The 20722-nt window shown below is 41.4% G+C and overlaps 3 protein-coding genes across 4 annotated transcripts in view; 2 read left to right on the top strand and 1 right to left on the bottom strand.

Moving 5' to 3' along the window:
- Nucleotides 1-11650, top strand: part of LOC119784171 (pleckstrin homology domain interacting protein) — a 54775-nt gene extending 43125 nt beyond the window's left edge. For both annotated transcript variants that reach the window (XM_038286109.1, XM_038286108.1), the window contains exons 29-40: nt 1261-1322; nt 1441-1596; nt 2023-2143; nt 2234-2359; nt 2522-2597; nt 4758-4817; nt 4942-5094; nt 5200-5352; nt 5446-5651; nt 5724-5959; nt 6077-6220; nt 6309-11650. In XM_038286109.1, the coding sequence (XP_038142037.1) occupies nt 1261-1322; nt 1441-1596; nt 2023-2143; nt 2234-2359; nt 2522-2597; nt 4758-4817; nt 4942-5094; nt 5200-5352; nt 5446-5651; nt 5724-5959; nt 6077-6220; nt 6309-7018 (2203 nt within the window). In that variant the 3' untranslated portion in view covers nt 7019-11650. The remainder of the gene's footprint in view (nt 1-1260; nt 1323-1440; nt 1597-2022; nt 2144-2233; nt 2360-2521; nt 2598-4757; nt 4818-4941; nt 5095-5199; nt 5353-5445; nt 5652-5723; nt 5960-6076; nt 6221-6308) is intronic.
- Nucleotides 11651-13524: 1874 nt separating this feature from the next.
- si:dkey-261l7.2 lies at nt 13525-18289 on the top strand. The gene is made up of 7 exons (XM_038286016.1): nt 13525-13816; nt 13955-14099; nt 14175-14264; nt 14360-14448; nt 15046-15206; nt 17613-17729; nt 17802-18289. Exons 2-7 carry the CDS (start codon nt 13975-13977, stop codon nt 17910-17912), a joined length of 693 nt encoding a protein of 230 aa, XP_038141944.1. The 5' UTR covers nt 13525-13816; nt 13955-13974; the 3' UTR covers nt 17913-18289.
- A 6-nt stretch (nt 18290-18295) lies between these two features.
- irak1bp1 (interleukin-1 receptor-associated kinase 1 binding protein 1) lies at nt 18296-20406 on the bottom strand. Its single transcript, XM_038286014.1, has 4 exons — nt 20105-20406; nt 18859-18940; nt 18643-18773; nt 18296-18564 (listed from the first exon to the last, which is right to left on the bottom strand). Exons 1-4 carry the CDS (start codon nt 20368-20370, stop codon nt 18309-18311), a joined length of 735 nt encoding a protein of 244 aa, XP_038141942.1. The 5' UTR covers nt 20371-20406; the 3' UTR covers nt 18296-18308.
- Between the last annotated feature and the right edge of the window lie 316 nt (nt 20407-20722).

Genomic DNA, 20722 nt, shown 5'->3' with positions numbered 1-20722 from the left:
GCATATACTGTCAACCAAACCAAACAATTATTTTATTCATCATAAAACACTTTTTTTAACAGTTAAAAACTTTAAATCATAATTGTTTCTGCCGAATAATTATGTTTTCTGTGTGATAGTTAAGAAGGAAGCTGAAGACTGAGTGAGAAAACTATAACTTGCTGCAGTATTTTAAATTTTAAGGAACTAAAAAGATGGTTTGTGAATAAAGAACAGAGTGTAGTTTTTTTATCCATTGCTGATAAAGGCTGGTATTTATTTTGGGATATTTCAGATAATCAAATATCTTTAGATACCAGACTTATTAAACCTGTGAGAAAACAAGAAGCAGTTTACAAATAATTATTTTATGATAAAGGGGAAAAAAAACACTTGTCTCTTGTTGTCAATCAGTTAAAGGAGGCCACCGGAAACGGAAATGGGGCCTGTTTACACAGTTGTAGTCTTTTCGCTTCACTCTGTGTACTCCGACGTCGAGGTGCTAACGTCTCTGTTAAACACTTTAAAAAACTCTGAAAATGGAATACGAAAGGTGGATTCTTGATTCTCGACGTCGGAGTACACAGAGTGAAGCGAAAAGACTACAACTGTGTAAACAGGCCCCATTTCCGTTTCCGGTGGCAGCGGAATATTGACTATTCCTACAGAACTCAATGGGATTTACAAAATGCTAAATAAAACACTACAGGAACGTTTTTTCTTCACGAAACTTTTTTTGGAACGTCATTGAACAGCGCTGACGACACGGTGAGTAGCATATTTAAAAAAAAGAACGTTTAAGGTTGTTTTAAGGACATTATCGGACATGCTCTATGGAAGCCATTCTAAAGCAGCCAGGGGTTGATTCTAAATGAGCCAAAAAGCAGAGACAGGAGCAATTGTCAAACTTTTGGTGTCGATCATTCGATTTCATCCTGGACACTACAGAAAATGGGCTTAAAGTGTAAAAAACCGAACTTCTCCTTTAAGGCTAAATTCTCTGCACAATGGTGCAAAAGAGTTGGTCTTAACAAAATCTTGATGGCTGTTATTGCCAAAGGTGGCACATGCATTTAGATTTAGTTGGATTTTAGCTTTTCCCAGAGGGCCAGGTTGGTTTTATAGTTTTTCCCTCTTTAATTAATGAAATCCCCATAAAAAACATCTTTGACTGATAAAAATGGGAAGATCTGAAAAATGTTAGAAATGCCATAAACCCAAAATCAGTATAAATAACAATCTGATACTGAAGAAAGCTGATCTCTGATGTTCTGCATGCAGCTGGGATAATGGTGACACAGAGAAGATGAGCCCCTGGGACATGGAGCTCATCCCCGATGAAGGTTTGTCTTTAACTCCATGATTTCTGTGCATTTTTTTTCTTATACTTATTACTCTGTAGACGACCATTTGTTCTGCAGATAATAATAAACAGAAATCCCCCTCCTCTGTTCTCCACAGCTTCATTTCCTGATGAATTGGGCACGAGTGTCCCGCTAACAGAGGAGGAGCAGAAAGATTTGCTCTACGTCCCGCAGGATGGGGAATGGGGATGCCGCACGCGTGCAGAGGAGTGTGAACGCATCATTAAAGCCATTGACCAGCTCTGTACTCTCGGTAAGATGTCAGCAGTGCTTTTTAAGGAAAAGTTACTGTAAAGATGAGCAATTTTAGCCAGTCTTGTTTCTGGTAAAGGAGCAGCATCTTCCCGTTACATGAGTCACTATTCTGAGAGCTACTGGCTTTTATGCCTTTTATCTGATGTCATAGCAAACATAAACTTTGCAGGAAAGCCAGTCTGGGGCTCCCCCTGGTGGACATTAACAGAACACAGACACATGTCCATCCTATTTATTCCACTGGTTTCCATCCACTCAGCCTACTTATATAAAATCAGATTAAACATAAACTTCTATCCCTGTTTTGCTGTTATGTTTAAGATGTTGCTTCTCTTCATGTTTTCAGTACCTTATAGCTAAACCAACCTTACATTAACCCATCTTCACTGTCTCTTATCGCCATCAAACAATTGGCTTGCTGCAGATGTGGCGGCACCGTTTGCGTTCCCAGTGGACTTACAGGCGTACCCGACATACTGCACGGTAGTGGCCTATGTCACCGATCTTAGCACCATACGTCAAAGGCTGGTAAATCGCTTCTACAGGTAACTCAGTGGAGGCTGTGCTACATGATTCTCTGTGTTTCAATGTGAGCGAGAGATTGTAACAGAATCCTATTACTGTCATTACTCCAGACGGCTTTCCTCTTTAATGTGGGAGGTGCGTTATATAGAACACAACGCCCAGACGTTCAATGAGCCGGGGTCGTTCATCGTCACGACTGCCAAGTTCGTCTCTGACCTCATGCTGGCCTTTATTAAGTATGTTTAACCTTAAGCATCATTACAGTATTTCTGCAGTTGTTGGAATTGATAAATCATGTTTGATATCAATTGATCCAAAATGCTAATTTCATCTGTTAGATTTAAATTCTAAATATTTCTACATCCAGTCATCAGTTACTGACCCGCTCTCTGTTTCAGGGACCAAAGTCTCACAGACCTCAAGCCTCTGTACAAAACCATGAAGAAGGCCACCTTCTCTGACTCAGAAGATGAGGTATGTTTGCATTTTCCATTCTTTTCAGTACTATACTGTACTACCTTACTTTGCTATACTGCTACATTATATTGTATTATACTTCTGTACACACTGAACCATTCTATAGTACACTATTCTACACCACACTACATTATAATATACAGTACTTAATTATAGTGTTGTGCTAAAAACAGTCAAATATACTATTCTAACCTACACTATACACCCTATATCATGACCTGATGATCACTCCTCCTAACTTCATGTAGAATAAATGAGTCATGACACAATTGAACCAAAAATTGGTCGGTTGTGAGTGAAAAACAGTCTCACAATGAGAAACAAGTTTGCACAGTGTAAGCTCAGCTTAAGAGGACCGACACGGATGAAGTCTAGCGGTCCAAGGGGACTGTCGGTCGGACTCTGCCCAGGACCATTTTGATACCAGGCTTCTGTATCCATCCTTAGTCATAAGACGGACAACCCACACAGTGACACCACAGGTGAACAATGCTGGCATAACTCAGGAGGGAGGAAGGTGATATACTGTAGGGAAAGCCGCACCATGGAGCAGAAATTTCGGCATGTTAGAAGTTGACTGGCTTGATGAACTCAACACGATAGCCTACTGCACAATTTAAACAATGCCTACTTTCTGTTGGGGCTCTATTACCCAAAAAGAAAAAACCTAGCTCATACATCTGCCCCGTTGTCATCTGTGGCTCCAGTTTTCGCTGGAATTTGGGTCGTGCCAAAATGCATCAAGAAGAGTGGCATCTATGAACATGACCTGAGTGTGGGCGCTCGCAGCTGTACTAAGAAATTATCATTCTGTCCGTTCCTTTTTATTTAGTTTATCCTATTATTTATTTTTTTCCTTGCATCTTGGAATCATATGAGACTGTGGTGGATCCAAATTAAATGCCACAGTCTTCTAAATTAATGGAAAACACCGCTAGTACACTATACTACTACACTGTATTAAACCACAAGACTGCATTATACTATTAAACTATACTAAAGTGTAGTATGTTATACTACTATACCATATTATAACATTACACTAACTTGGACTACTTGATTATATATACTACTAAAATATACTCTACTACTTTACTAAAAATATATAATTAATAACATATAACTGTTTGTATTCTGTACTACTGTATTATAATATACTACTATACCAACCTATAATATGCTACACTAATATATATATAAATTATATTACTATATTATACTTTATGTTTTACACTATACTGTACCTTGAACTGTTTCTCAGTATATTTTATTAAGGTTCTTTGTGTCAAAGGAGCAAATAATGGTTGAGTGTGAGAAAACCTTTAGGGGTTTTAAAATGTTCTCACTAATAAACATCTAAAAAGAGTTCAGCCAACCTTCACTCTGAAACCATTAAGTAGCATAACCAAATGCGAATGTTGTATGAAGTCCTGAGGGGTTTCTAAGTAGACAAATTGCTCAGTGAAGATGGAACAACACAGGCGACAGGTTGAAAGGGGGAGTTATGGTGAGGTTTATCTGGGGATGGATCAGAGAGACAGCATTTGTCAGTGTTTGATGTACAAATATTAGTGGGGCACTCCAAAAGTTTCACTGTCATGAAGGAGTTGCAGGAAAAAAAGTGATTGTCAAAGAAATCCATAAGGAGTCCTGTTGATGTGGGTAGCTTAGACCAATTCAAAATGCTTACAACTCAGAAAATATCTCCACGCTTATATATGTTGGTGGCGGCATCATGCTGTGGGGATGTTTTCCACTTGCAGAGACAGGGGAGCTGGTAAACCATTTAGAGAGAACTTCAGGGGACTGGAGACTAAGCCAGATGTTAAACATACAGCAGGAATAGAAGCCGGAACATGAAGCTAGAGCTACAAGGGAGGGTTTAGATCCAGACATAATGCGGTTTATTCATATGTATTACTATGCATTACTACATCACAATCATACCAGAAACAAAATACAGGGTATTATATCAAAATATCAACGTCCTCCTCCAGATACTTTTTTCTGTTTTAAAGACAATTAATTGGATATGAGGACCTGAGGCTTTTTTGAAGTAATGACAATTAATTATATGAAAACCAATGTCACTCTTGAAAATATGAGGAAGGAAAATGTAAGTTATAATGGGCCCTTTATTATTTTTTCCCTGTATAGGATGATGAGGATGATGACGAAGATATTAACACCCCAGGAACATCAACCCGAAATCATAAGGTAACATGGCTAATAGCTGATAGATCTCCATTAACCAGTGCTGGCTGTTCATGAGGGAGAAATAAAAGATAAATAAGAAGGGACGGATGCAGGGTTTGCTCTTTACTTTAAATTTCCTGTTTAGGGCCGTCAACCCATGCAGCGCAAGCTACGGACACGGCCTCGTTCTTACGATCCTCATGCCTGGAAAGGACGCTGCAAGGAGCTGCTAGACCTCATCTTTCAGTGTGAGGATTCTGAGCCCTTTAGAGAACCTGTTGACCTGCAAGAATATACGGTACAAAACCTCCTCATATGAGGAACCAACACTTCCTGCTGCTTCACCACTGCTGCAGATTATTCTGATCACCTTTGTTCTTTCCCGTATGTTTCCATCTATAAGGACTACCTGCAAATAGTTGACTCTCCAATGGACTTTGGGACAGTTTTAAAAAAGCTGACAGGGGGAAACTACCACTCTCCTATTGAGCTATCCAAGGATGTCCGGCTGATTTTCAGCAATTCCAAGGCTTACACACCCAGTAAAAAGTCAAGGGTGAGAATCATTTGCAGAAGACTAGATCTAACCCAAGCTTTTTTTTTTTTTTTTTTCTATGATTAAATTTCGGTTGTTTCTCATGTTTTGCAGATATACAGCATGAGTCTGAGGCTTTCAGCGCTGTTTGAAGAGCATATCAGCGCCATCCTGTCGGATTACAAAGCAATCCACGGCATGACGGATAAACTGACGAGGCGGGGGACAGACAGGCAGACACGACACACTGCAGACAGACAAACGCGGCACACGGCAAAGAGACGGAGAAGCGAGTCGCCCACAAGTAGCAATGCATCCAGGTAAAAATTGTCTTGAATTGTTACAGATCAAAACAAAGACAGCCCTCACTCTCCCTGTTTATTTGCTTGTAGCCCGGAGAGGAAGAGACGGGTATCTTCCAGGGTGACGGCTAAGAGGGAGCCATCACCAGCTCCTTCACGGCCGCCGTCACTCAGACAAAACGTCCCTGTGAAACAGACGCCTCAGCTGGTCAACGGTAAAGTGGACACCCCAGCTCCAGGGCGGACACGTAGTTCTGCACGCCACATTGCGCACTCCTCACCTCCTCCTTCAAATAATCTCACCAACAGCACACCAAACACAGGAGGTGAGATTAAATTATCCCCGTGATGAAGACCTCTGTTCTACTCCAAGTCTTCAGACTTTCGATTGATTTGGTCAACAGGCTAATAGCCTCTCTGTTGTATCTCCTGTTTGTTGTTAGAATCTTCTCGCTCGCTACGGACTCATAATTCTGTACGGGCTTCAACTCCACCAGTCCCTGAAAAGGTTACACCCCCTCCACCAGCAGAGAGTAGCAGCGGCAGCACTCGTCGGAAACTCAGGACGCCAGTGCGACACACGCCTGGTTAGTGGTCGCAACCAAAGCTTTGGTTTAAAACTGAACTCGCAGAACAAACAATAAACATTCTCCTGTTGTTCTTTTTCTACTTAAGGTTCCCCTTCCAGCCCTTCAACTCAAATCACGGCCCATCTGAACGGTCACAGCAGTCACATGACCCTCGGCGTGGGAAGAAGGGGACGGAGGTCCAGAAGGGACTCACCGGTGAGTCCTCCAGAAGTCCCAACTCCGGCCAGCCCCTCAAGACCCCGAGGTCGCCCACCTGGCAAAAAGAAGGACAGAAAGGGCAAGAAGGACCAGGAGGAGATGAGACGGAGCGGGAGTCGTAGGAGCACCACTCCTGATGACGAGTTGGACCACTCCACCGGGGACGAAGGCGGAGCTTCTTCCGCCCCAGAAACCTCAGCACCTTCTGAGTCCGGCATGGCTTCGACACCTAGACGAAGAGGCCGACCCCGGTTAGTAAAAACTATGGAGTCGACTCCTCCTGCGGAGTCCCCTGAACCCTCTCCACTGAGAAGGAGCAGCAGGAGAACAAACGAGGAGGCCACGCCTCATCCTCACACTGCCTCTCAGCGATCCAGTCAGAAAGATTCTCCAAAGGAGGAGGAAGCAGAGGGGACAATGGGGGCCATGCGCACACGCAACCATGGACGACGGTCAGCCTGGTACATGGAGGAGGACTCTGAGGAGGAGCAGAGGCAGTTGCTGTTTGAGGACTCCTCAATCACCTTTGGGACATCCTCAAAGGGGCGCGTCCGCAAACTGACAGAAAAGGCCAAAGCCAATCTCATAGGCTGGTAAAGAACTTGTGCACCAGCTGGAGTGCTCAGAGGGCTGAGAGATTTCCAGGTGGATGGAACGGAGGCTAACAGCCCGTCGCCCTTCCCGCCGTTGACCCTACTTTACTCTCCGCCCACTAAGCACTTCAGAGCTGCATGTTTGTATCCTCCCACACCTCCTATTCTATTGATCCATGTTGGATCCCACAGGAGCACAGAATCTGTGTCTATGAAGGCGGTGTTTCTCCCTTTGTCCGGCGAACCTCTCCTCTGCCTGACCTTAAACACAGTTTGGAGTCAGATTGGGCCAAAAGTAATCGGGTCAGACCTGCATAGACAACTGGCCTAAGACCCCCGATTCTCCCCCAAAACTTTATCCTGTCCCTTTTTTTTCTAAAACCTCTTCTTTACTTTTTCTCAAACATCACATGTTTGTCCCTTTGATTTGGAAGTCTTACTCATAGGCCGAGCTGGGCGTGTCTGTCAGTGCTAAAATACCAAAAGGCGTACCTCTGTCGGTACTGTACACCGGTACATTCTGTTCTTGTGTTGTTAATTTTCGTTTTCTGCATGTTAATCAGAAAGAGGAAGCCACTTCTTCCTGAAAGCTGTTTTTACTGTGAGGGGGTTAAATACGATGCATGAGTGAAAGGAGTTAATCATGTGTCTTTATATCATGTCTGAATGCGTCCTCTGCATTAGCAATACCTTGTGCCTTTACATGTACTGTAAGGTGTGTGGGTGCGTGCATGCATGTGCTAGGCCTCTACTTGTGCACATTTGTCAAAAAACTTGCCTTCTTTGGCTTTTGCAAGTTTCAGTCATATGTTTGCAGATGATCATCTCTGGCATGATGGGATTTTAGTTTGGGGCTTTTTATGAAGCATTTGATGAGAAATAATAAGCTAAGATTAATTTTATTTTCAAGAACCTGGTCTGCTGAGGTTAAGATGCTAATGTTTACATAAACTCTGACTGTGTCCGAATGTCCACCCTAACCACTATATAGGGCTCTATATAGTGGTTACGCCATTTTAGAGAAGTGTCCAAATGTCTAGCGGATGAAAAAGTAGTGGACTCGAAATTTCCCACAATGCACCTTGAAAAGTAGGGATCATCGTTAGTCACAAAACGAGCAGATATATCGAGCATCATGGGATTTGTTGTCAAAGCAGCGCCTATGGCTGTCACTACCCGACAGTGGCGACAAAACAAAGATGGCGCAGCCACCGTGTGGGGAGGCAGAGTCACGTGACCAACGGAGAGCGAAAAGTATTGATCATCTGTCCGAATGGTGAGTTCCCTGAGTTCACTATAAGTCCACTATATAGTCCACACTCTGTATAGATATTGAGGGATCTAGGGGTTAGGGCGAACGTTCGGACACAGCCTATATGATGTTTTAATAAACAGAGCCTGGATAGCTAATCCTCTGCAACCTTTTTGTAGCTATCAGCAACCATGTGGCTTAACTCTTAGTAGATTTGGTATTTTATTGAAATGTTATGTTTCCTGCCCCAGACATGACTCTTTTTCATAGTCCATCAAACTTTGATGGCATTTTAGCCGAGGACATTGCAGAAAGTTAATGTTAGCTTAATTTACTCACTCCGAACCGTTTCTGATGCGTTTGGGTTTATTGTCCTGTTTGCACCTGTTTAACGGTGCCTGAAATCTGTTCCCTGACAGCAGTTTGAGCTCAGATTCAAAATTAAAAAGCTAAACCAGCAGCTTCAACATCAGAGATTTTAAGCTACAGGAATAAGCCAAACGCCTTTAGAACATATCACAGACAGAATCAAAGAAATGAACTGTTAGACAACATGTTAAGCACAGTCGCAGCAGGATCATGCTGAGGGACAGACTTCCTCTAATCAGTAGTTACAGTAGCAAAAGAACAGTTGCTGCTCCAGAAGAGGAAAATTACCCAAACACAACCTAAAGCTGGATGGAACAGGCTTCAGGAAATGTTAACAAACTCTCCTTCAAAGCTGCAGGAAATGCAAACATTTAGACGTTTATACCAGAAGCTAACTGATGGCTCCAAACGGCCTGTCTCTCAATGTAATCGAACACATTTAAACTTAAATGTATAATTTCTGAAAATCTACAATAATGTTTCCAAATCTTGTTTTTTTAATTTTTTTTTTATAATGGGAGTGTTGACTAAATGCTTCATGAAACACCCCATCAGTCCTCTGCTGCTTGGATGTAAACATCTGACTGGTAACCTATGTGCAACAGAAAGAGAGGCGTGTGTGTGTGTGTGTGTTTATAACATAAGTGAGCGCAGGCTTTACTCAGAGCCGACAAACAGTGGCATATACAGTTTGATCATCGCAAAACCTTTCAGACAAACTTGCTTATAGCAGCTGAGAAGAATGAACCTGTTGTTTTAGACCTGTTGAGTTCATGTTGGTGTGTCGTTCTATAACCAACCCAGTCGTCTGTTCATACACAGGTACAGAGAGTGGGAGCTAGCTTTGAGATACACTTGCCACAATGCAGTTTTAGATAGTAACTGTTTGTATTTCTAAAATAAGCTTTTCAAGAATTTTTTGATGCTTCTAAGGTGAACATTTCACATGCAAACTTGTCTCGCATGTTCTAGCACTTTCTCATAAGTTGGAAGGGAGGGTTGGGGGCTTTGAAATCGGATCGAACTGTATATGACGGAAAACAACTTCACCTTTCTGATAGTGTGCCTTTGCTACTCTGGCATATGGAGTCCTCCGTTTTTTTTCCTTATGGGGCTTTTTTTTATTTTATGCTTGGATATTCTGGTTCTGCTAATGGCTCCGTGCAGAGAACTGGACTCTGGGTTTATAGAGAGAAGAATTCTGGTTACTGAGTTTATAAAGATGCATCCCTTCCTGGTATGTTTTCTCTCCCCCAGCAGAGCGAGCAAAAGCCCAAATCTGCAAGTTTCATTGCATGCCGTGGGACCGGATGGACGCCAGCATCTATACACACCTGGTTCATCTCATAGCTCACATATTACTCTACATATATCCTGTTTGTCATTGTTTATAACATTGGTTTTTCCAATGCCAAATTCTGTCTGTGGGCACTGAAGTTTTACAACATGGCTTTTGAATGTGTTTTCTAACCGGCTTCTATTGTCTCCACTGTTGATGTTCATTTATGATTGATGTGTTCCCTGTCCTCTCCGTCTCCCTGCCATAACTACACGACGTATCGATGGAGATAGAATGATGCTCTATGCTCTGCCACACATGTACTTGAGGATACGGTTACATTTTTAATTGTTGATAATAATACAAAGTTTATTTTAAATGTAAAATTGTCAAAAATAGTGACTTTCTTTTTCTCAAAATGGGAAAAAAAAATGTTCTATGATTTAAAGATGAAATCTTAAACCATAAAAATATTTATTTTTAGTAGAAGATTTAGTTAGCTTTAAATGTTTGTTCATGGCTTTTATCTATTCCATAATTTTACATACACATTATGTGCTCATAAAACCGATTATTTTTATTCTGAATGTATGTTAGCACAGCAGATCGATTTATAAACATCAGTTGTTTATTGGTAAAAAAAATCCCTACTACTTAAATATTGTAGAAGCATAATCTCACACTGTTAGTTTTCTGTCTCCTGCCACTTGATTTTTATTTTAAAATGTCCTTGTATTTGCGTGCACTCCAAGGTTTCCATGGTCTGCCTGATCATAAAGCCCACAGCATTACAGATCCTCCACTACTGCTCAGAGAAAAGGTTACCTCACAGTGGACCTACGATTCACACCAAAATTCACCTAAAATGAAGCTTAAATGCTCCATCATAGGCTGCTCTGACCAAAGCGCATCGCTCCAGTTATCATCCTCGTAGTTTTTTTTAGCATTTTATATTGTGGCTATAATCCGAATTAACGTGGCTGTCATTATCAGAAACCAGGAACGAAAGCTGTTACTTATTTTCTGAACAAGAAGTTTTTCTTGCTAAAAAAATGAATGCAAATCAACAGATGTATTTTTGAATTGTTCTGTGTGAGATTAAACTCCTGCAATGAAAGCTAAACCTGTTTAAAGCTTCACATGCATCTGTACCAGGGGTGCCAATACACATGGTAAAGAATCCTGGGTTAGTAAATCAGGATATGAGATATGGGGTTAACTGATGGCAGGCCATACCTTCACAGCTCTCTATATATCCTAAATAAAAATAAATATGGAAAGGGATACTTCTTTCAGTCACAGATAACATGATCTAATTTCTTAGGGTTTTCTTTTAAAATCACTAACGTGGTTCCATGAGAACCTGCATGTACTCAATGAGCCTCCGTAGATGTGTGGCAGAGGAGTGCTTCTTGTGGCGCCTGCCTGAAGCATCGGTGTGGTCAGAGTGTGGGTGTGTGTGTGTGAGTGTGTGAAGTTGCATGAGAGCCACCAGGAAGAGTTGAGATGTTCTAAGTTTGAGGTTTTATGGAGCAGAGGGAGATTAAAAAAGGGAGGGGGGGGGTCTCTTTTATGTGAATCTATTGATGAAGTTGTCTTTGTTAGTTTGGATACTTTTTTATATAAAGGAAGTGATGCAAAAAAAAGCATAAAGCTAGAATGTATGTGTAGGGGAGTACTACTGTCCTGTTAGTTCATACCAATATTTTAAGTAAATAAACAGTTGTGTTTCCATATTTACCTTCTGTCATTTATGACTCAATATAATCAGATTTTTTTTAAGCCTATATAGGTCATTTTTAGCTGTGTTTCGAGTCATTGTTGTGCTGAAACACAATAATTCCCTATGACCAAGTTTCTGTTTTTATATTTTAATTTGTTTTACGCTGATCAGGTTGCCTATCCTTGATAAATTATTTATAAATACTAAATATCCCAAAACATTATCTTCCCACTGCCATGCTTGACAGTAGGGAAATAAAATCAGCATCTTCATCAAACTTGCCATCAAAAATATCCCTCCAGGCTTTTGGGCCTTTATTTGCAAATAAATTGCAAATTGTGATTTTACCTAAAAGGAGTTTACAGCACTGAGCAATGTACTGTCCATTAGAGTGCATTAGACATCACCTCTTGAATCTTTGCCAAGCTCTTGAAATCCCTTTTTTGTTTTTTTTTAAACAAACCTTTTGATACTGCAGTTATTCCTGTATTTTATTTTATTTTTATCTTTCTCACTCTTTGTCAACTTAAATTTCAACGTCTACACATAGAGGTCCTTCTCAAAATATTAGGATATTGTGATAAAGTTCATTATTTTTTGTAATGTAATCATAAAATTTAAACATCGTATATTTTAGATTCATTGCACACTAACTGAAATATTTCAGGTCTTTTATTGTCTTAATACGGATGATTTTGGCATACAGCTCATGAAAACCCAAATTTCCTATCTCACAAAAGTAGCATATTTCAATGACCAATAAAAGAAAAGTGTTCTTAATACTAAAGAAGGAAACCTTGAAATAATTATGTACAGTTATGCACTTCATACTTGGTGGGGAATCCTTTTGTAGAAATGACTGCTTCAATGCGGCGTGGCATGAAGGAAATCAGCCTGTGGCACTGCTGAGGTGTTATGGAGATCCAGCATGATTCCATAGCGGCCTTTAGCTCATCCAGACTGTTGGGTTTGTGTCTCTCAACTTTCTCTTCACAATATCCTACAGATTCTCTATGGGGTTCAGGTCAGGAGAGTAGGCAGGCCAATTGAGCACAGTGATACCATGGTCAGTGAACCATTTACCAGTGGTTTTGGCACTGTGAGCAGGTGCCAGGTTGTGCTGAAAAACGAAATCTGCCAGACTTTTTCCTTCCCACTGAGGTGCCTTGATGCAGCACTCTAGGAACAGCCTATTTGTTCAGAAATATCTTTCTGTGTCAGACCCTCTTGCTTCAGGTTGTCAATGATGGCCTTCTGGACAGCAGTCAGGTCGGCAGTCTGACCCATGATTGGGGTTAAAGTTATGAACCAGGCTGGGAGTTTTAAAGGCCTCGGGAATCTTTTGCAGGTGTTTGAGTTAATTTGTTGATTCAGATGATCAGGTGCATAGCTCGCTTAGAGACCTTTTTCATTATATGCTAATTTTGTGAGATAGGAATTTGGGGTTTCATGAGCTGTATGCCAAAATCATCCGTATTAAAACAATAAAAGAACTGAAATATTTCAGTTAGTGTGCAATTAATCAAAAATATATGAATGTTCAAGTTTTGTCATTACATTATGGAAAAAAATATTGAACTTTATAACAATATGCTAATATTTTGAGAAGGACCTGTATATTCTGCAGGTAATCTGCTTCATTAACAGTTTTTGTAGAGGTTGTGATTGTCTCAAATCCACAGGCTATTCAATAATAGTTTAGGGAATGAGTTAGAAACTGGGTTTTGGGTTGTCATAGAATTTAGTCATGCTTAGCAAAATCATGTAAATACATGCTTGGAATATATCACTAGGCTACAGTGCCTTTTTTTTTTAAATTACTGACATTGCAACTGATACTAAAAAGTTTGATTGGGATGTGCGCATGAAGCAGTTTTGCAGAACAGTGCCCCCTAGCGTCGCCAAAGCGCAGCTGCAGGTTCCCTGAGCCGGGCTCTCCCTGACGTGGCGGGCCGCTAAAGGTCCATTAACTCCTCCGTGGGCCGCCCTGATTGGGCAGAGCACCTGTTTTGGGAAGTTTTTTTAAATACTGTAATAAATACACAGGTGGCGCCGGCATGTGTTGACGTTTATGTAAATAAAACAGAAGTGAAACTTTGTTTTTTCCAGCCGCAACCAACCTTCCGCGACATAATGTTGAGCAGATAGCAGGAGGAAAGGTTGGATTTCAGAGAAACAGGTGAGAAAAATAACTATTATTAATGCGCAACTCGGCCGAAATATAATTTTAATTTCCAATTAGGAAAACAGCGACATTTTTACCAACCATACGCCTCAATGAGTATTATCTAAATGAAATAAAGTTACGCTTTTAAAGGAGCGCCTCCAGCTGCGGCCATGCCCCAGATGAGCGCCGCCGCAGCGCTGCAGCTCTGCCTGCTGCTCTCCGCTCTGCCCGCGCAGTACTTCATCTCCCGCTGGTGCGGCTCCACGGCCACGCAGCGCTACCACGCAACCACGCGGTAAGGCTCCTGCTCTAAAACCACCTCTAATAATGTAATGACGGCTGTAATAATGAGACATGATGATGATGTCAGGTTGCTTCGCATATGGAACCAGTGGAGAACTTCATTCCTTAACGCTACAGCTTGGGCTGACTGGACCAACCAGCAATTTTCCAAAGTGAAGTGAGTGAAATTTAATCTTGAAACTTAATTTCAGAAATAAATGTTCCAAATAAATATGTCAGCTTCACTCAAAAAAATATTCTGACTCCCTGTAGGTCTCTGATTGGTTTGGGACAAGAAGGTGAACCAGTGTCTCCACCAGTAGAGACTATGATATTTGATAATGACCAGGGATTCTTTGGAGGTTTGTACTTTTCCAAGTTTCCTACTTGCTTCTCTAACTTCATCCATCCATTTTCTGACACGCTTAATCCCAAGTGGGGTGGCAAGGGGTGCTGGTGCCTATCTCCAGCTGTCTACGGGCGAGAGGCGGGGCACACCCTGGACAGGTCGCCAGTCCATCACAGGGCAACACAGAAACAAACAACCACTCACGCACACACTCACACCTAGAACTTATAGAAGCCAATTAACCTAACAGTCGAGCTTTTGGACTGGGAGGAAGCCGGAGTACCTGGAGAGAACCCATGAATGCTCAGGGAGAACATGCAAACTCCATGCAGAAAGACCCCGGACCGGGAATCGAACCCGCAACCTGTGCTACCCACTGCAACCCCTGCTTCTCTAGCTTTTAAAATAAATTACAACTGTCCTGTTAATCATTTCACTTCTGTAATGATGTGCTGTAGTCCTGAGGTTAAGGAATGGCCATATCTGGACTGTTTCTTCTGATCCAGTGATGCAATGATTCATTGTGTTCCCTCTAATTGGATGAATTGATTTGATTGAGCTGTCCCCTAAAAAATGCTTTAAAAACAAGCACACCTTTTTATCTCTGCAGCCTCCAAAGCAGTGCGCAGCCCTCGCCCCCCGTTTGTGTTTCTGCGGGTAGGGGAGGTGGTGATGGAGAGGAGGGGCCACATGATTGGAGTGGTTGTGAGCTGGGACCCGGAGCTGCGAGCCCCTAAGGAGTGGGTGGACAAAATGTACTCTAACTCTGAGGTTGGTACCCATGAACCTGTTTCCTTAGCTGTTAAACCGGAATGATTGGAGGGATTGGGCACATTTAGGAGCAGCTCTGATAAAGATGGATGTTAAACCTCAGACTAAAGCTGTTTAACACAGTGGCCGGCAGGTGCAAAGGCACAGTAAACGAAGAACGACCTGCAAAAATATGAGGGATGCAAACTCCTAAATATGTTAGCAAAAAAAAAAGAAGAAACAAAATACTGCAAGGAAAAACAAAATGCTGCACTCAGAGAAAGAAAATGATGCAAACCGTAAAAACAGCAGCAAACTCACACCACAAAATAGCTCCAGACCAAAGTCGTTGGGGAAGTCCTATTTAAATGTCAAATAATTCTGGCTTAAACATGTATATAAATGTATTCTTTATCAGAGGATAGTGTCCCAAAAGTTAGAAAAATTATATATACGGTAAAAAAAAAAAAAATCTGTCTTTAAGATCAGTGTTTTTTTTCCGTTATCTTATGCAGGCCAGTTAGGCTACGTTCACACTGCAGGCCTTAATGCTCAATTCCGATTTTTTTTGTGAAATCGGATTTTTTTGCGTGTCCGTTCACACTTCCAAGTATATGCGACTTGTATGTGATCTACTGTGTGAACTGAAAGCGTTCAACTGAAGTGTCCCGCATGCGCACTCGAGGACGCGATGACGTCACATGTAGCAAGCGTCCTCAGTGTTTGCGGAAGTAAACATGACTCGTAATACCGCAGCGTATATTGCGTTCTTTAAGTTCTTCTCCAACAGGAGCAGGCACATTACGAACGAAATCTTTTTAAGAAGATCAAAAAGAAAGAGAGCCAGGTTCCGGTAAGACCCTTCGAGTTTGATCTGAATCGAGCTATCTCCCAAATATGAATTAACCCCTTGCTCACACTGGCTCCGGTGCGGTTACCGAGCTGACGGAGACCCCAACTCCCGCACACCCCCTCTCACACCGCCCTTTTGACTACGGTGCGGTGCGGCTCTGCGGCTCCGGCAACAGGTCCGGAGATTTAACAGAAGTTCACTTGAGTTCACGTAACTTCACGCGATAACACGGCCCAAATAAAGGATTTTTGCGAGAGCTTGTTGCGGAGGGCTCCGGCACGCCGCAAGGATAGCTTTCTTGCGGAATTTTCTGCAGCGACGGAGTGTCTCGGTAACCGCAGCCGGACAGCTCAGCAGCCGGTGAGAGAGGTTTACGTCTTTTTAATGACTTGGAATCACTGCGGCGCCGCACCCACCGCACCGCAACGGTAAGACCGGAGTCGGTGTGAGCCTGGGGTAAGTCAGCAACCTCACTTTCTCTCCATTGACTGCTCTCTGTGTTATCTTCCGCAATGGTTGTTAGTTTTTCCCGCCTCCGCTTAGTAGGACGCAGATTAGTAACGTTTAGTAACATTTGTCAAGTATCAATGACGTGTAGGTCGGATGAATGCGACCTGGCCGTACAGACACAGGTCGCATTTGAAAAGATCAGATACGTATCGGATTCAGGACCACATATCCAAGTGGCCTGGGTCGCATTTGAAAAAATCCGATCTGTGTCGTTCAGACTGTCATAAAAAGATCTGATACAGGTCACATATGGGCAAAAAATCGGAATTGGGTCACTTCAGGCTGCAGTGTGAACGTAGCCTTAGTTATACGTCAGCCTGAACACCTAAATTCGGCATATATATATCTCCGGTCATCTGTCAATCAAATGTTTTTTGGTCATAGCATCTTGATTCATATGTCGCAGCTAATATACGCAACGTTTGAAATAAGAATCATTTACTTTACCATTGAGTTCCATCCCAGTGTCCCAGCGAACCGTCCGCCACAACAATCCCGCCCCCTTGATAATCGACCAATCACATTCACTTTATTCCCTCATGTAAAGTCGGGCACCACTCGGGAAAATTTGGAAATGCAATGGTTGGAACAGCTGTTTCCCTTAACACAGGATTTAAAACAAAAACAAACGAAAGTTGGAAGAAAGGAGAGTTTTTCTTTTCAGTTTTTTTTAAAACAGTCTAACAGCATTAAAGAATAAAAGTGGATTTATACATAATATCAGGAACACTCTGGTCTGATATGCTTTGCTCTATCTTTGACTCCCTCTAGTGGGTCTGGAGCACTTCCGTTTTGTGGCGCAAGTTTGCTTTTTTTTTACTATTTCTATCAGTTTCTTTCAATAATTGCAGCATGTTTCTGTTGCATTTGTTTTCTGTTTTGCATGTTTTGAAGTTTCCATCATTCTTTTGCAGCTCGTTCCTTGTTCACTGCACGTTTGCATCCGTCGGCCACCATAGTTTACACATCTTCTCTCTGTGATACCAAAAATACTATGAGTAAAATGAATGCCTGTCTTAAGGTTGATTATTAATAATAAAGTCTGTTTGTTTTTGTGAGGAAAGGACACAAAGGCAGAGAAGACGCCGCATTACAAGGTGCTGTTTGGCGGGTCTGGACCGTCCTCTCTGATGGTTGCATACTTGCCTCAAACACAGCTGGAGCGCATCACAGGAATGAGGGTAAGGACTTCCAGTTGCAGCACGTCTTTGTTTTATTCACATACATCTGAGCTCACTGTTGGATGTTTGCAGCCGGATATTCCCACCCTGGGGAACTACTTCACGCATTTTGACGGGAAGCGGTTCGTCATGCAGGACTGGCTCAGAGAGCTCTTCCCAGAGGACGACGTTGAGGACAGCTGACGGAGACTGCGTTATCTCCATAAATGTGCTTCACAGCCTGATGTTTTAGACGGCGGTGAAGTTTCCTTAAGGCCAGTATTGAACTTAAACACCACAGGGTGTGTAAATCAGGGATACACACTGAATCTCTCCTCACGGGGACTCAGTGTGAGAATGTTTATTTTTGGAGGTATAGATTATTTTATTCTAATTTGTGCAGATGATCATTTTAAATGAATTCCATAAAAACTTCAAATTTCTGTTAAAATTCCCACTAAATGCTTGAAATCAACTTTTAAGAATCCATTTACAGGACTGTCTCTGCTTTGGGGAAAAAAAAAAATTTACACTTCTGTCCAAGCATGGAAATTGTGCAATAAAGTGTTTTTGTTTTTAAAGTGTGCGTTCATGGTATGTTTAGAGTTTCTTCTTGCTTTTGTCTCTGAAGCTGAAGGAAAGGGAGACGTGTGAGGAAGCAGTGGCTGTAGGTATGTGAGGAAGAGGGGGCGTTGGGTCGTGCTCTCCGCCTGCAGCCTCCTCCTCCTCGCTCCTCCACTCCTTGGTCTCCTCCTCTCTGACCAGGAGGGGAGATCCCAGGCTTTCCCCCATCAGTTGACTGATCCTGCTGGCTTTCTGTTTAGCATTTTCCACTGCTGATACACACGCACGCAACCTAAAAAGCAAACACACAACTTAGGACTCCTGCATTTGATTTGAATAGGAGGACATTTGAACGCCACGTTTAAAGCACCTCAGCTGACTCAGACATGCAGCACTGTGGAAGAAGTGGGGGGCCCCAACATGGACGCTCTTACCCAGCTTGTCCAGCAGGATGCTGCACATCTGCTCCATCTTCTCGAATTCTGAGAAAGTCACTATGATCTGTGAAAGATTTTGCAAACCATCATGTCACCCAGCTGTTTGCTCTCATGTTGTTAAATACCAGTTAACTGTCCAAACAGCTCACCTCTGCATCCATGCTAAAGGTGTCGGCATCTCGGTGAAGATAGCGTCTCACTGAAATATCTTCGTCTCTGACTCCATGCTGCCTGGAAAGAAAACACAGACTGAATACAGAAGAGCTCAAAGGTTATACAAGTCCTCCCTCTGATTGATTTAAATGATTTAATCAGAAAAACAATGATGTGCCTTAGACTATCTAGTTAACATTTATTTATTTCTGTGTTTATTTTTAAATATGGTAGAGTTGGTCTTTCATACTTTAGTTTATCTTGTAAAGTGACAGTGAACGCACCATCTATAGGAGAACATGGTGGTGCTTGAATTATGCTGTGTTAACAGAAGCTTTATAAATATATAAATGGTGGGCTGCATTAATATAAAGCACCTTGCAATGTTTTACTGTGACATAAAAAAAGTTTGTTGTCTTTATGTTTGCTAAAGAAATAAACAGCAGCTTAACTTTAATACCCCTAAAGAAAGTATAAATTAAAGGTATTAGAAGTCCTCTGGACAGAAAACATCAACCTTTTTTACTTACCTGCACATTTAATCCTGACATATCTCATTATATAATGGTTTAAATGGATAATAAATCAAATTTTAGCTTTTATTATAATATTAAATGTGAGTATTATAGTGTTATATATCAAGCATCTTTGCTTTGTGCAATCTAAGCTCTTTGACTTCAAACACACAGCTGCAGAAATACCTTCAAAATTACAAACATTAGAAGGGTGACACAAAAAGTTTTCCTAGGGTCCATATTTCTATTCTAAAAATATTTCATTGGTCAAAACTTCACATTTATTTCTAGGAATTTAATTTTGCTACCTGAAAGTGGAAAAAAATCATCATCATAACACAGATATATGCTTGAAATGAAAGATTATAACAGACAATAAATAAATAAGGTAATTATTACACAGATGAATAAATAAAGAAGCTTATTAAAAGAGATATATACATTTATGTATCACTGTAATTTAATTTCTACCTACATTTATTTGTTTGTTTTTGGGGGGCAATTAATTGTATGCTTATTTATTGAACATTTATTTATTTCTGTGTTTATTTTTAAATATGGTAGAGTTGGTCCTCCATACTTTAGTTTATCTTGTAAAGTGACAGTGAACGCACCATCTATAGGAGAACATGGTGGTGCTTGAATTATGCCGTGTTAACAGAAGCTTTATAAATATATAAATGGGACAGCTAACTGCACAATCATAAACTTCTAGTTGTTTTTTTACCTGATTGTTTGTAAAATGTACTCCAGTCTTCGTGAAATGCTGTTGGTCACCTCGTTCACTGACTCCTTACTGCTGCTCACACTGACCCGCACTGTTGCTCTGTCGGCCGGGCAGGAAACCTCCGCCACCCCGCTGACCTGAACCTCCCTCACCGGCTTACCGACACCCTCCCTCCGAACTACTGCCGCCTCCAGGCTCTGCTGTTTGTCTTTACTCCTGGTTTCTGCCGCCGGTAAAGTGGCGAAGAGGCGAACCGGGCTGTTCATAATGGACGGAAGCTCAAACGAACTTCGCGCTACTATGGCGACACGCGCAATGCTTCATGGGACTTGTAGTGCGTGGAGTGAACGGAATGCTTCATTATTTATGAGTAAATTTGACTTAAATAATATGGAGGACCAGCTCTACCATATTTAAAAATGAATTCAGAAATAAATAAATGCTCAATAAATAAATAAGCATACAATTAATTGCGCCCAAAAATATAATAAATAAATAAATTAAATTATGTTTATTTATATAGTGCCAATTCACAGCTCATGTCATCTCAAGGCACTTTACACTTCACCAGATCATACAGTCAAACTGATTCAAATTTTTCTAAGGAAAACCAGTTGA

The sequence above is a fragment of the Cyprinodon tularosa genome, unplaced genomic scaffold (assembly GCF_016077235.1).
Source record: "Cyprinodon tularosa strain WSP-4 unplaced genomic scaffold, ASM1607723v1 ctg22, whole genome shotgun sequence".
Taxonomy (NCBI): Eukaryota; Metazoa; Chordata; class Actinopteri; order Cyprinodontiformes; family Cyprinodontidae; genus Cyprinodon; species Cyprinodon tularosa.
The sequence above is the reverse complement of the archived record's forward strand: the minus strand, read 5'-3'. Positions and strand labels throughout refer to the sequence as shown.